Source organism: Macaca thibetana, chromosome 5 (assembly GCF_024542745.1).
Source record: "Macaca thibetana thibetana isolate TM-01 chromosome 5, ASM2454274v1, whole genome shotgun sequence".
Lineage (NCBI taxonomy): Eukaryota > Metazoa > Chordata > Mammalia > Primates > Cercopithecidae > Macaca > Macaca thibetana.
This window is the reverse complement of record NC_065582.1, coordinates 144975132-144991429: the sequence shown is the minus strand read 5'-3', so window position 1 is coordinate 144991429 and position 16298 is coordinate 144975132. Positions and strand designations below refer to the sequence as shown.

The window sequence follows — 16298 nt, the reverse complement described above, 5'->3', positions numbered from 1 at the left end:
GAAATATAGATGATGCTGGCATGTGAGTTTGAAAGAAGACACAGGTTGCATTTTAAGACATTGATTTTCAGCCTTACAACCATTGTGGTTTTTTTAATTAACCCAAGCTTCTCCTGCTCGGAAAGTTTTTACTTAGTAGAAGAAAGCCACATCTTGATGCTGCCGCTGTAGTCACTTTCTCATTGGTGGGACTATCTCTCAGACCTATTAGTGCTAGAGTTGACTGGGACTGGTTTTCATGTCATTCTAAAGGAAAAACCTGTTCTAGGATCTCCCAGTGGATCACAAACAAATTGGGAAATTCATGTGGACAGTACCCAAGTCCATTAATATTACCCAGGGGCATAAAAACCTTAAATGAACATCTTACCAGTGGTATTGTGAAATAATTATGGACTTTGATGAATTATCTAATCCATCAGCCACTTAATGGCTCTTCTTTTTTTTTTTTTTTTTTTTTTGAGATGGAGTTTCGCTCTTGTTGCCCAGGCTGAAGTGCAGTGGCACGATCTCAGCTCACTGCAACCTCTACCTCCTGGGTTTAAGCGATTCTCTTGCCTCAGCCTCCCCAGTAACTGGGATGACAGGGGTGTGCCACCACCCCCAGCTAATTTTTGTAATTTTAGTAGAGATGGGGTTTCACCATGTTGTTCAGGCTGGTCTTGAACTCCTGATGTCAGCTGATCCACCCACCTCGGCCTCCCAAAGTCCTGAGATTATAGGCATGAGCCACCACACCCGGCCTAATGGCTCTTTTTTAAAAAATCATTTAAATTTATCCATCTTTGCACATGCAACAGCCTGGAATGTCATTCTCATACCCCAGTTCATCTGGCGAATACTGCTGAATATTCAACATTAATGTCAACTCTTCAAGGACACCTCTTATGTTTGTTAAGATATTGGTTCAGTTCTTTAATACAGGTGAAACAATTGCCAATGGAATAAGTTTATATATTTTACTGCACAAATCTATAGAGGGCAATAGGATGGCTCTACCTCAAGGAGTCGTTCATGGGCCGAGGCAACTTCTGTTATGCTGCTTGGCCATTCCCCCAGATCTTACCCTCATTGGTGCAGTTGAAGATGACTCATCATCCTCATGTCTACGTTCTAGCCTGCTGCAAAAAGGAAAAGAAGTAGTTCAGGGCAAGCAGCTTTCATTGACCTAGAAGTGGCATGTATCCTTTCAGCTCATACCCATGGCACATGGCCATGTCTAGCTTCAAGGGAAACCGTGACTATGTTTCAAGGGAAATATAGTCTCTATCTGAATGGCCATGTGTCAGCTCCCAAAAAAACAAGGAGTTCTCTTGCTAACTGGAAGAAGAGAATGCCTATTAAGGGACAGTTAGCAATCTCTGCCACATTACTCCTTACCAATCCAAGCAGCATTAGAAATACAGGAAGCATTTTTACTGTCTTTTTTTGTTTGTTTTTGAAACCAAATACCATGCAGACATCTAAAATAGACAAATCTACAGGTTTTCATAGGAAATAGTCTTTGGGATATATAAGTTAAGCAAAAAATAGAAAATATGTATAATGTAATAACATTTGTACTTATACACACATATGTAGAGAGAGAGAGACTGTTCTCAGAAGGATACAAAAATAACTACTTCTGGTTACTTTGGGGAGACAGAGGTAAGAGGGAAATACACTTTTTGCTAAATAACCTTTAAAATCTTTTGAATTTTTAGACTGTGCATGTGTATATGTGTGCAATTTTTTCTTAAACGTTGAAATCGCTGAATTATTCAGACTTCTTTTTACTTATTACAAACTACTTTTTCTGCAAGGAGGTGTGAATGGCATGGAAGCTAGTCTTAACTAGTTCTAGCACTGATGACACCAAAGGACTTTCTCAACAAACAAAAAGTAACTCCAAGGCTAGCATTTAGATGTGGTTCCCTCCTATTAAGCAGAAACTTTCAGAGCAACAGAATCCTGGGTGAATAAGAAGACATAATTATCTTAAGGCCAGAAAATCAACTCCTCAAAGAATAGTTTGCACCTTAGGTAGCCTCCCAACGAATATCATCTATGCGTCTCAAAGGACCTATAATGACCATGAAACAACCTTTTAAATGGGTTACCCTAATTTCTGCAAATACATGTGTGCTGAAATTTTCAACTTTTTAAAAACTTTTATTTTATTTTACTTGTTTGTTTATTTATTTATGTATTTATTTTGAGACAGAGTCTCACTGCGTCACACTGCTGGAGTGCAGTGGTGCAATCTTAGCTCACAGCAACCTCTATCTCCTCGGTTCAAGCGATTCTCCTGCCTCAACCTCCTGAGTAGCTGGGATTACAGGAGCCCGCCACCACATCCAGCTAATTTTTAATTTTTATTATTATTATTTTTATTTTTTTATTTTTTTGAGATGGAGTCTCACTCTGTTGCCCAGGCTAGAGTGCAGTGGCCGGATCTCAGCTCACTGCAAGCTCCACCTCCCGGGTTCACGCCATTCTCCTGCCTCAGCCTCCCAAGTAGCTGGGACTACAGGCGTCCGCCACCACACCCGGCTAGTTTTTTGTATTTTTTTAGTAGAGACGGGGTTTCACCATGTTAGCCAGGATGGTCTCGATCTCCTGACCTCGTGATCCGCCCGTCTCAGCCTCCCAAAGTGCTGGGATTACAGGCTTCAGCCACCGCGCCTGGCCTAATTTTTAAATTTTTAATAGAAACGGTGTTTCACAAGCGGTCACAAATGGTGACCTCAAGTGATCCACACATCTCGGCCTCCCAAAGTCCTGGGATTACAGGTGAGCCACCACACCTAGCCTAAACTTTTATTTTAGGTTTAGGGGTACATGTGCAGGTTTTCTATATAGGTAAATTATGTGTTGCAGGGATTTGATGTGCAAATTGTTTCATCACCCAGGTAATAAGTATAGTACCCTGTAGGTAGTCTTTTGATTCTCACCCTCCACCCTCAGGTAGGCCCTGATGTTGGTTGTTCCCTTATTTATGTTTGTATGTACTCAGTATGCAGTATTTCATTTTCTGTTCCTGTGTTAATTTGCCTAGGATAATGGCCTTCAGCTCCATTCAAGTTCCCGCAAAGGACATGATCTCATTCTTTTATGGCTGCATAGTATTCCATGGTGTATATGTACCACATTTTCTCTATCCAGTCTACCACTGATGGGCATTTAGGTTTATTCTATGTCTTTGCTATTGTGAATATGCTGTGATGAACACACATGTGTATGTGTCCTTATGGTAGAACAATTTATAGTCCTTTGAGTATATAATTAAGTTCGTCAATCTGCTTTCCACAGTGGCTGAACTGGTTTACATTCCCACAGCAGTGCATAAGCGCTCCCTTTTCTCTACAGTCTCACCAGCATCATCTTTGTGTTTGTTTTTTCCCCCATCAGTAGAGTGCTTAGAGAAAATAAAATTTAATCTTTTCAGAATTTTCTAAGAAATGACATGTTTGTGTTTCAATGGACCTGAAGGAAATTCCAGCATAAGTAGATGAATGGCCTCAGACATTTTCAAATGTTATTTATTTATTTATTTAGACAGAGTTCTGCTCTTGTTGCCCAGGCTGGAGTGCAATGGCATGATCTCGGTTCACTGCAACCTCCACCTCCCAGGTTCAAACAGTTCTCCTGCCTCAGCCTCCCAAGAAGCTGGGATCACAGGCATGCCTCACCACACCCAGCTAATTTTGTATTTTTAGTAGAGAGAGGGTTTCACCATGTTGGCCAGGCTGGTCTTGAACTCCTGACCTCAGGTGATCCACCCACCTTGGCCTACCAAAGTGCTGGGAATATGGACGCGAGCCACTGTGCCCGGCCCAAATGTCCTATAGGTTGTGACTTCTTTCCAGTCCATTGAAGGCAAGAATGGGCATATAGAGGAGTTTCCATGCATGATTGTTCCAATATGTGGTCAGGTACAGGGATGTTAATATGTCTGAATATTTTAACAGCACCCTGGGCTTTCAGTGACAAGGTTGGAAAACTTTACTACAATGTGAAGCAGAGTCTATATTTCTTAAGAAATTTCTGTCCACTTTGTTTTAAATCAATATTGGAGAGCATACTTTTTCTAGCCTCAAAAAGAAAGAAAATTGGTTAAGAAAACAGTAACATTTTCACTCTTTCCTCTGCTAATTTATGTTGCTCTGTCTTAAGACTAAGATGGAGGGTGTATGTAAATTATATCTGTAAGAAATAAAAGACATTATGGAGGAAGGTAAAGGGGGTGATGGGTTGCTCATATTATTCTCTACTTTAAAAAATTTGAGATATGATTCACATACCATAAAATCCATCTTTTTAAAGTACGTAATTCAGCGGACTTTCGAATATTGCCAAAGTTGTGCTGCCATCACCACTGTGTAATTCCAGAATATTCTCATCACCCTCTCTGGCTTTTAACATTTGCTTAGGTTGTGAGCAGAAAGGCTAAGGGCAAGGCCAGGCGCAGTGGCTCACGCCTGTAATCCCAGCACTTTGGGAGGCCAAGGTGGGTGGATCTCCTGAGATCAGGAGTTGGAGAACAGCCTGGCCAACGTGGTGAAACCCTGTCTCTACTAAAAATACAAAAATTAGCCAGACATGGTGGTGGGTGCCTATAATCCCAGCTACATGGGAGGCTGAGTCAAGAGAACTGCTTGAACCCGGGAGGCAGAGGTTGCAGTGAGCCAAGATCGTGCCACTTCACTCCAGCCTGAGCCAAAGAGCGAAACTCTACCTCAAAGAAAAAAAAAAAAAAGTAAAGAAAAAAGAAAAAGAGAAAGAAAAGAAAGGCTAAGGGGCTAAGGGCAGTACTGAGTTCTAGGCCATGCTAGTGACTCCTCTGGACTCTGAGAGCCCCAGAGGATGGGACTTTAGGGTCAAGGGACATGTGTTTGGAGCTCATCTCTGATACATACCAGCTTTGGAGTCTTGAGCAAGTTGCTCAGCTTTTCCGTCACTTGGATTTCTTTTCATAACAATACCGTCTACCGCAGAAGTCTTGAAACACTATATAGATAACAAATGCAAAACAGCTAGCTGAGTATCTAACACATAGCAAATACTCCAGAAAGCACAATATCTTAAGTTTCAAACAAGTCAGGTTTACATTCCTCCTTTGTCCAAGGTGGCCCTGCCACTGGGGCCGTAAAGAAATTAAGTTTTACACCCAGGCACTTCCTGTTCTGGAAATCATCGCTTAAATCATCTGAGAAGTCATATAGCAAGCAGTCATCCACTATGTTCCCTAATGAAATTATATCCAGGTAAGAGGCCTTTATTCCCCTTGATGTCTGACTTTCCCCAGAGGGAGGTCTTTGACATCAAACACATGGCTAAAGTAACATCATTGTTCAATCACTTGGCCTTGGGGTAATCCAACAAACCCAATAGCTTCAAGTTCAGACAAAAAGTAAAGTAAACGACAGCTAGGTAACTAAGGAATTCCTTTCCTGTTTTTTAAAAACACCTTTTTAACATACTGATTAAGAGGCTGAGCTTTAGATTGAGTCTTGCTTTGCCATTATTAATGATGTGACCTTGGGTAAGAGTCAATGGATTTGAATCACGATAGTGTGGTGCACGCAGCACAGTGCCCATCTCATATAAATCCTCCATAAACAGTAACAGAGTGTTCCAGTCCTGCTGAATCACCTCCTGCTCCTCTGAATCACCTCCTGCTCTCCCCGGCTTTCTTACTGTCACCTCCACCCAGCCAGTGGCCTATGAAACCCTGGAACTTTCTTTATGCAACTTGGAGGGCTTGTTTTATTTTCTTTTGTCCCTTGAAGGAGCATGTGATAGGATTAAAACTTCTCTAAGATTGCTTCCACCTATGAAGTAAAATGATTATATGTTCTGATCCTGAAGAAATGTTCTTAGAATCAGAGCTTCACAGAGACACGGAACTCCCTGTTCTCATCAGCTAGCCAGGAACCAGGAATGACATCCATTCCTAGTTTTTTGTGTGGGTGCCATAGACTCCATGGCAGTCTGGTGACATCCAAGAATCCCTTCTCAAGATAATGTTTTAAAGTATAAACAATAAGGACCATCTCCCCAGCAGGGAAATGTTGGGGAGATGCTGGTTAAAGGATACAATATTTCAGTTAGGTGAAAGGAATAGTTTAAGAGATCTATCCTACAACATGGTGACTATAGTTAATAATAATGTATTGTTTTCTGAAAATCACTTAGAGGGTGGATTTTAAGTGTTCTCACCATACACACACACACACACACAAAAGTGATGTATATGTTAACTAGCTCAATTTAGCCATTCTACAGTGAATACACATTTCAAAACATGTTGTACACAATAAATATATGTAATTTTTGTCAATTAAAAATAATTTTTAAAATTGCTTAATAAATAAGTAAAATTTTTGAAAGGAAAGATAATCTTTAAAAGTACATAGAATTATAACAGAAGCCAATTGAAACAAAGTTATAAAAAATGTTTTAAAACAAATTTGTGCTGTAGTAGCATATGTGCTTCTTCAGTAATGCATTAAATAACAAGATACAATGTCTGCTCTAGTATTTATCATAATTTCAAACTTATGAATACAAATGCTCTATCAAGATAGCTTCAAAAACTATTATGAAATAAAAATATCTGTGATTTCCACTGGCTACAAAGTCACAGGTACTGATAATTACTACTGTGGCTGTGTTGCCCACATTCATCATTGAAGAAAATGCTGCATTTCAGGTAGAGGTTAGTGAAATATATATGTAGTTTTCCCTTTTCCCCTTGAATTCTATCTATGAACCCAAGGTTGAGAACCCCTGCATTAAGCCAAGACTAACACAATTCAAAATGTCTACCATGGCGATGGGGACATGGTCATAGACTGTTTTCAGATAATCCTACCTGTTGGTCTAATGAGGTCACAGGTCTTTGCACTGCACTTTGCTTTCTAATGTGGAAATACTGTAAGGTGAAGACATTTAGTCATTATTTATCCACATAGATTTGTAAAGAGCCACTCTGAAATGAGTGCTGGAAAATGAAAGATTCAGGTGGGCTTGTCATTTGCGCCATCCGTTTGTCAGGATGGTGATGAATGAGTGTAGAGGCTGACATACTTTCCCGTCCACCAACTGATGTTCTGCACTTCATAAATGTAACTGTTTTTTCCCTTCCACATTCCATGCCCCTGGCTACTTATTGTCTTGTTCACTTACCAGAAAGAGACCCTGAGCTGCAAATATGTTGCCTTGCAGGAAACATTGTCCCTCCTCCTCCGGATTGCAAAACCTCTCAGGCCTTGGACTTTCTTCTGAGTCTGGCTGAGATTCTCATCCCAATACGGCTCCCCTGCTGCCCTTTCTAACCTCCACCTGCCTCCAGAGTCTCTTGCAAAATCTCCTCCAGGGTCCAATAGTGTGTAACCTTGTGTACTAAAATGAATTCTTCCTCTTGTGAAGGCTCTAAAGAGCAGTGGTTAAGGAACACGCGCTCTGGAGACCAGCCAGCTAGGACTGGAATCCATTCCTGTTGCAATCCTACTAACTTTGTAACCCTAAGCATATTATCCACCTCCTCAATGCCTCAGTTTCCTCATAAGAAAAAAATGGAAATGGCATTTTATCTCACAGGGGTCATGAGGACTAAATACATTAAAGCTTGTAAGTTTGAAATAGAGCCTGGCATACAGTAGGCACTCAATAAATGTTAGTAGGTGTTTCTTGTCAGCCCCTGACTGATTTTAGTCTGTTCCTGTCCACCCTCAGCAAAGTTCTCCAGTTCCAACCTTGGTACAGTCACTCACACTCTGTGTTCCTGGACAGTTGACTTAAGTGACAACTGAGGGCTCTTTTTAATTTTCTAAGGCCTGAGCTGGACAGGTCAAGAAAGGTTCCAGAAGTTACAGCATGATCAGTAGCAACAGCAACCAGCAACAGCATCATGATAATCATGTCTGACATTTGCTGAAAATTTATACTATATTAGATGCTTATTGTATGTTATATTTAATCCTCTAAACAACTCCAAACTCTACATAATTACTCACATTTTTGGTTGATAAATCAGACACAGAGGGATTAAGTTATTTGCCCCACCAGGTGACACAGTTCTCTTCTCTGAATTGAGGACCATCTCTAACCATAGGCTGTCTTCCTAAGGATATGCAGTGGTCACAGAGACACATCTGGAGTGAGTTAGGGACAGCTACTATTTGCTGTGTTGTCTACTTCTCTCTAAAACCACTCTCTGATTCTCTACACTCTGCCATTTTGAAGGAGACTTGGCTTAGGGGTGGCTATCTGGCATCGGCTCTGCAGCTTTTGTGAAGTCACATGTGGTCCCAGAGTTGCCAGGAAAAAGGATGCCTTGATGAGCCAAAATGCAAATTTCTTAGGAGAGGAAAAGTGAAAGTGAGCTTGTTCACACTGTGCAGGGCTCCAAGGAAATGACACAATGTGAGAGACAGAGTGTCCTGCCACTAGGCTCCAACATATTACGGGGATATTATTTTGCATTTCATCATAAACTTTCCTCCCAACAGTTTGTTTCTTTGATCAGCAAGAGAAGCAGAGGTGACCCAAATTAAAATGAAGGTGGTATTCAAAATACTAGAGCTAGAGCTGGGTGCGTCCAGACATTTACAATGCAGTCCTCTCTGGGAAACTGGGATGGAGGTGAGAGGCATGGTTTTCTCACCAATCCCCAGAGTTTCCCTTGTCCTGGAGACAAGTCACTCAAAGTCGCTCAAGACCAGGAGAAGGAAATTTGGTGATCCTCATCAGTTTATTCACATCTGAAAAGATTTCTAGGGCCTTCTCTGGGATTTCCAAAGAAACCCTGTGGCTATTTGTTTTTCCTCTTCTTTCTCTATCCCTCTTCTTCCTCTCTCCACTCATTGCTTTCTTTTTCTCCATTGGTCTTGCCTTTTCCAGAATGCCTGTCCACTAGCCTGCCCAAAAGCTTACAGAGACTTACCTCATGGGCTTCCATGACTATAGGAAGGTGAACTTTCCTGTGGCCAGGCCCAGGACCTTGATTGCTCTTTTTGCCAACAAATTATTGCTTTTGTGGTCTGCCTGTCTCAGACCTTCTAAGTTATATTTACAACCGAAGACTAGAACCTAAGAGGTTCAGGAATTGCTGGCATATTAAACTAGCACAATTAGTGGCACTCTTTATAAACAATGTTATCTTGGAGACTTTACTGAAGGGCATTTAGAGATAGAATGTTTAAGGAATATTTAAAAGCCTTTTATTTTATTCTTTTTTTTTTTTTTCAGACAGGGTCTCTCTCTGTCACCTAGGCTGGAGTGCAGTGGCATGATCATAGCTCATTGCCACCTTAGCTCCTGGGCTCAAGCAATTATCCCACCTTAGCCTCCCAAGTAGCTAGGACTACAGGCATGTGCCACCACACTTGGCTAATTTTTCTTTTCTTTTCTTTTCTTTTCTTTTCTTTTCTTTTCTTTCTTTCTTTTTTTTTTTTCTTCTTTTTTTTGAGAAGAGATCTTCACATTTTGCTTAGGTGGGTTTCCAACTCTTGCCTTCAAGCGATCCTTCTGCCTTGGCTTCCCAAAGGATTAGGATTACAGGCATGAGCCACCACACCTGGCCCTAAAAGCCTTCTAGAAAGATGATTCAAAGTTTGATATGATGCAAATATCTGAGATTTCTGAATGAACTTGCCTGATCAAATGCAAGCCACATTTGGATGCTTGTGGCAAGAAGCCCTGATAAATTTAAACCAGATCAACTGCTAATCCTTAAACCAGAGGAGGCAAACTGTGGCCTCCCTTCAAATGAGGGAAACTGAATTACGTGTTGATTATGCCCAGTCAGAGAGGTACGAAGGTAAGTACCAGAAGTTTACACAGGGCTTCTGCTTGGAGAAAGTGGCCCAGTCAAAGGGTCCAAGGAAGAGGCAGGATTCCATTTTGGGGCTGTAGTGAGGACCCCTTCCCTCCAAAAGAGATCATTAAAGCTGCCAGAATTCTTCCCCTCACCTGTTCCCAAGGTAGTCCCAGTTCTAGAATTTTCTGATTTGTGTTTCTTACAGGGTAGTTTAGTGGTTCTCATAACCTCTAGAACTTAAAGCACACCCACCCCCAGAGTTTCTGATTCAGTAGGTCCAAGGTGGGTCCCAAGAATTTCTGTCTAGCAAATTCCCAGGTGAGGCTGATGCTGCTGGTACAGGAGCCACACTTTGAGAACCATTGGTATAGTTAAATGTCACAGGCTCTAGAATGAAATTTTCTCGTTTCAAGGCTGGCCCCATCACTCATAAACCAGGGGTGCTTCAGCAGGTTAAGTCTCTGTTGCCTCCATTCCCTCACCTATATAAAAGAAAACAGAGGATAGGAATTGTACCTGCTTCATGGTCTTGTTTTGAAGGATAGATGAGAAAATGCATGGAAGGCACACCCTGTTCCATATAGCACTTGATCACCTGCACACATGGAGCTTGTCGGGTGTCCTGGGGTGTCAGCAGTCTGCAGGGTTTTGGGGAGCTGGACAGCCCAGACCTTGCCGGACATCACTGGTCTTCAAGGCACCTGCATGCAGAATCCACTGTCATTTTAAGTCCACCTCAAAGACCTGAATTCAAATCCTGCCTTGGCTGCTACTTAGTCCACATATCCGCAGCCAGATGTGAACAATTTTATCAATCCCTGGTGTGCTTCTAGGGGACAGAAAAGCATGGACAAGAATCCTCCCTGCTCTCTGAAGCACTAAATTTTATATTTGGCTGAATTTGGCTGCATGGGTTTAGATGTCACAACCCACCTGGATGTCCAGAGCCAAGTGGGGTTCTTGCTATTTTTAGTACAATTTCCTTTATCTTCCCTTATCCTTTTAAAATAAAACTTTAAAAAATTACCAACCCAAAAAAAATGAATCAAGAAAAAGAAGAATTCAATTGCTAAACTTGCTTTTTGTTTTTATTATCAACAATCAAGTTAATGGTACACTCTTGGAAAACTATATGCACATGTAGAAATATTTCCCTTTTAAATAGAAGCATTCATTATAACACATATAAATAAATTCAAAAATCTGAAACATAACTTATGACAATTATGTTCACAAACATAGTCCAACAGGAAAAAAAAGAAATCAGACAGACATGCACCTGATAACAAAAATATATACCATTGTCTGAACTGTGGCCTCTCTAAACACAAAAGATTGAACCCGTGAGAACCTTATTACACCATAAAGACACGCCATAGAGACTACAAGAAGAGAAAAACATTATACGGTCACGTAGAGGAGACGGTCTGTACTGATATTAACACGATACAATTGAGTCACAGAACACAGTTGTAGAAAGACACCGAAAAAGTTAAAGCCTCAACATTCAACTAATATCTAGAGTTTGTGCCTTTTAAAATAAAAATAACAACAAAAAAATCAAAACAGAGATGTCTAAACTGCGCGAAGAATGGAACCCTCAATATACAGTCCATCCACCATACAGGATGTGAGTCCAGTTCGGATCATTCCAACAGAAATGCAAACCGAGACACTTCTGCAAACGTGTGTGTGCCTTTTCCTTGCTCGGTAGATTTTTCTGCAGCCAGTTATGTGGACTGCAATTGACTCCAATCCACAGCAGTGCCAAAAAGTTCAGTAAAAGCTGGTGGAAGAAGAAAATGCCAACGGGGTAGGCGGGAGCAAGGGGGAAAAAAAGAGTTGCGAAACATGAGACACATTTTGCAGAGTTTGTAGATGAAAAGGCATCTCATGGATAGGGCATCTTTCAGGGCCCAACGGCTGCAAAGATTCGGGGTTGGGAGTTGCAACTGTGTGGGGTTCCGATGCCCTAATGGCGGGATAGTGTTCAGCGAGGTGGGACAGGCAAGGGGGAGCGACAAAGTCATTCCGGCCACCGGGACAGTCTGAGCGAGTCGTCGCCGCAGTGACCTGAACCCAAGGACAGGATAGGAAGGGGGGGCTGGAAAGGCGTCCCTACTCTTCCCTGAAGAAGAGCCCCAAGAGAATCCGTGCTGTTAGGAGGGAGCGGATTTAGGGGTTCACAAGATCGAATCTTCAGTTCCAGCTGCAGCTTCTCCGCAGCCCCTCCTTTAATTTGTCTTTTTTTTTCCTTATGTTTTTTAAACCTTTCTGGGTTGTTAGCTTTTTGTTTTTTAATGGTTTCTGTCTTCCAACTTTTTGTTTTTATTTTTACTTTTTTGTCTTTTTTTTTTTTTTTTCTAAACAAGTCACTGAGTTGGTTGCGAGCCCCCATCTCTTCCTGTCACCTGCTTGGGCCACAGTCATACATTCCCCGAGACAGACACAAACTGACACGCAGACACAGCCCCCTGAGAGTGCCCCCGCGTCCAGGCCGCGCTGCTCACAACCCCCGGTCAGCAGCAGGAGCCCAGGCCCCGATGCGCGGCCCCAGGCAGGTGCGAAGCCAGGGAAGTTTGTTTTGTTTTGTTTGGGAGTTGAGGAAGGGGGGTAGGAGTGGGGTTGAAATGAGGGCGACGCCTTTTTCCCTTTATTCTTAGAGCGATTACTTTAGGCCCTCGATGAAAAAGCCATGGCAGCAGCGACGACAATAGCCTTGGGCCTACCCGCTCGCCCACTCGCCCGCCCGGGCCCTGGCTCGCCCGCTGTCGCCGCCGCCGCCGCCGCAGGATCCCAGATCAGAACATACTGCTCTTCACTAAGGCGGCTTTGGCACCGTTGGGTCTTTGGAGCGAAGATAGGACGCTGGCGAAGGGGCCCCCAAGCGAATCCGGGATGGAGGTGATGGGGCCGGGGCCGGGAGCCCAGCCTTGTCCAGGGCCCCCAGCCGCAGCCAGGCCTCCAGCTGCTGCCGCTGCCGCGGCCGCCGCCGCTGCTGCTGCGGCCGCCGCCGCCGCTGCTGCGCCGCCCTTGCCGGGTTCGCCTCCCGGGCCCCCGGGCCCCGCCGCCCCTGGAGCTCCCGCGGGGCTGGGCCCGCCGCCGCCGCCGCCATTCGCCCCGCAGCTGGGGGTGGGGTTGGGGTTGGGACCTGGGCCCCCAGTGCTGTCCGGGTCGGTGCTCTTGGCCTCTTTGCTCTCGTCGTCCCTGGAGGAGTCAGATTTTTTGCCCGAGGAGCCATTCTTGGCCGCGGCCGCCGCGGCTGCCGCTGCGCGCTCCTGCTTGCGAAACTTGGCACGGCGGTTCTGGAACCACACCTGGCCCAAGACGGAAGGAGAGACGATGAAGCAGGGGAAGAAAGAGGAAAATGGGAAAGAAAAGCAACGATTAGGGTGGCCCACGTTCTACTTCGGCTTGTTTTAACACCCTCCTCCCCATGAGCCGTGGTCACCCCTGCGCGCACCCAGTCCACCAAGTCTACCGCTTCTTGCTGCTGTGCAGCTTCGGAGAAACTTTCTTAGGGGGAGTGAGCACGCCAGGGAAATGAAGGCTTGCGGCAGAGTTTAAAAAGCTACAGGTCCCAGAAAGACCCTGAAAGGGAAGGCCTTATTTTGGTGGACCTCTGTTCAGTCTGCTTCTTGAGCAAGCCCCGAGCTCGTCATTCAATCCTAAGCCTAAGTTCTAAAGTTCAACTCTAATTGGTAGAAGGAAAAGGGATCCTCTGGGTTTGCTCTGACGCCCATCCCGGGCCTTTGGGCCTGGAAGAGCATGCGATGGTGCGTACCGCTTCTCGGTCGAGGGCTCACCCAGAGAGGCGCTGTGGCCAACTCGTGAGCGCACCTGTGTCTAACAGTTTAGAGTAAGTTATGGTTCTTGACCTTCATGAAGTCACAGACCCTTTGCAAATCTGATGCAAGTCATAGTTTTCGGGAAAATGCACCTATATGCCATGGGGCCAGGTTAAAAGCACTTGAGTTAGGAGGCATTTGGGAAAAAAGAAACAAAGGAAGGAAAGACTTATAATACGGGAGCAAAGTCTGCACACCTTCCACCATAGGCACTTCCTGTCCCCGAAATTGCCTTGTTCATCCACGTCCCAAGGCCCCCCATGTCTCTGCTCGGGTGGGAAACACTTCGCAGCTGGAAATAAAATGCCAAGAGCGCGCGCTCTAAGCCTTTCTCGAACGTACAGCCACACCAAATCCAGTATTTCTGATCGGCCCTGGGGCTCTAGGTCTTTCTCACTCGAGGTTCCAGGACTTCGAATTTCACCAGCCGCCCCTCACCCCGACACCTCCCCGGATCAGTGCGGAGGAGCTGGGTCGGTTTCCAGGCGCGCGTACCTGGACTCGCGCCTCTGTGAGGTCGATCTTCAGGGCCAGCTCCTCCCGAGTGTAGATGTCGGGGTAGTGAGTCTCCGCGAAGACCCTTTCCAGCTCTTTGAGCTGCGCACTGGTGAAAGTTGTGCGGATGCGCCGCTGCTTGCGCTTCTCGTTGAGGCCGCCGTGGTCCGTGAAGAGTTTGTAAGGAACTAGATAGAGTATGACAGAGGAGATAGAAAGTGAGCGAATCAGCCAGCAGCGCGCCGGCCGTGGAGCTAGAATGTGGGGACTCCAAGGTCAGGTCATCCGGCAGCCGCTACCTACACCCGCGCAGAGAATCGCACGGAGAAGCTGCAGGAAGAAACCGAGCACATTTGTTATCTACGGAAACCTGGGCTCAAACTTCGTACTTGGCGGAGTCGTTTCCGGCACAAGCGCCTTTGGGTGGATTGAAACAGCGCGATGTGACGGACTGGGGATAGTGCTTTCAGCAGGAAAAAACCAGAGAGGAAAAAACATCCAAAAACCTCAGTAGGAGTATCAGGGAGCCAGGAAAGAAGTTACCAAACAGTTCCACTTTGGAAACTTTTCAATTCTCAGAAAGTTGACCCGGCTCAAAAGTTGGGAGAAAGTGCTGCAAAAAAATAATAATAAATTAAAGAAATAATCATAAAAATGACCAGCCAAAGAGGTGTGAGCCGCTGTCGGTTCTTAAAAAAAGAGACACTGCCAGTAATGAGCTTTACTCTTTGTTATTTAATTATTTTCTAAGCTTTACGTCTCATCGCAAAGTAAATAAATTATGCCTATCATTTTGGCAGCTTAAGATAATTTTGTTGGCGGTTCGGGTGTGACTAGGATAGTGTAACCCTGTAAGTGAATTACCCCTCCCTGCAATCGCTTCTAACGTGATAAATTCTTTCATTTGTGTAAGCAAATTTCGTTTGGTAAATACTAAACACATTTCCATTTTCAAATGCAATCAAGGCTTCCTATATACGGGCGGAAAGGCGGCTTCCTCCGCTGAGAAAGCTGAAGGTCCTTACCTGCGGCGTACGGACTGCTCTGGTGGTCCCTGAGGGTGCCCAGGCTGCAGGATCCCGGCGTGAGGGACGGGCAGCCGGACGTGGCCCCAAAAGTGGTCCTTATCGGGTTATACTGGAAGCCACTGGCCTGGCTGCAGGAACTGAAGTCAGCATAGGCTGAAGCCAGGCTCGAGGTGTCCATCCCAGCCATACAGGACTCGTAGGCAGAGGAATTGAGGTAAGAATATTCCATTTTATACATTGAAAAGGTTCTGGATGGCTCAGCCAAGTGGAAAAATGAAATAAAAGATGGATATGGAGAAGGTGGCTGGAGTGGGGAGATGTGCACAGCTCAACGCCTGCCTCCAAACTGGCCTCCTTACTACCAGCAGAGCCTAGTTTTATGAAAAAGCCTCCTATGAGATGCCTTGTCTGAGGTCTCTAGAGCATATAGTCCTCATAATAAACTTGGCTCTTTCCACTTGGACAATAGCAAAGCGGTTGGTCTTATTGCTGGCGCTTTTTACATGACAATAACTCATCCGTCTATTGGGCTGGCACTGGGGAACTGAGCTGTCCAACCTCCCTATCATTGATTCCTGCATCTCTAATTAGAATTTAATACCACACCATTACGCACCGAGCCCCTGATCCTCCCTTCTAACCAGCTCCCTGCCCTTTAATTCAATCACACTACTTGGAAATAATGAAAGTTGGGTGACGATTCTCCCTGATCCAATTTCCCCGAGCTTTTAAGCCTTTTTAACTGATCATATACCTTAGGCATAAATTGAGATAGTGTGTGTGTTTTCCCCCTTTTTCGTCCTCTTCTTTTTTTTCCCCTCAGTTAGGGAGAAGAAACCTTGATGTCATAGAAAACCTGTTTTGTAAGAGTGTTACACGCTCAATTTAACAACAAGCCTACCCCCCGAAGTGCATGAAATGTTGTAAAGGACTGGGACATTGGCAAGACTCAGGCGCCCTGTAACATAGAGTAAGTGGGTCAAGGGGGTTTATGTGAACGATAAGCGGATTTCTTTAAAAATACACCTGGTAGAAGGGGTTTAAAAAAGAGAGAGAGAGAGAGAAAGCATCTTATAAATTGCATTTCTCCTTGCAGCTAAATGTGCTTTCAAGAGACTCAGG

At 44.3% G+C, this 16298-nt stretch overlaps 1 protein-coding gene across 1 annotated transcript; it reads right to left on the bottom strand.

The window, feature by feature from the left end:
* Positions 1–10875: 10875 nt before the first annotated feature.
* On the bottom strand, positions 10876–15774 carry PHOX2B (paired like homeobox 2B). The gene is made up of 3 exons (XM_050789795.1): positions 15174–15774; positions 14149–14336; positions 10876–13122 (listed from the first exon to the last, which is right to left on the bottom strand). The coding sequence occupies exons 1-3, from the start codon at positions 15412–15414 to the stop codon at positions 12607–12609; spliced, it is 945 nt and encodes a 314-aa protein (XP_050645752.1). The 5' UTR covers positions 15415–15774; the 3' UTR covers positions 10876–12606.
* Between the last annotated feature and the right edge of the window lie 524 nt (positions 15775–16298).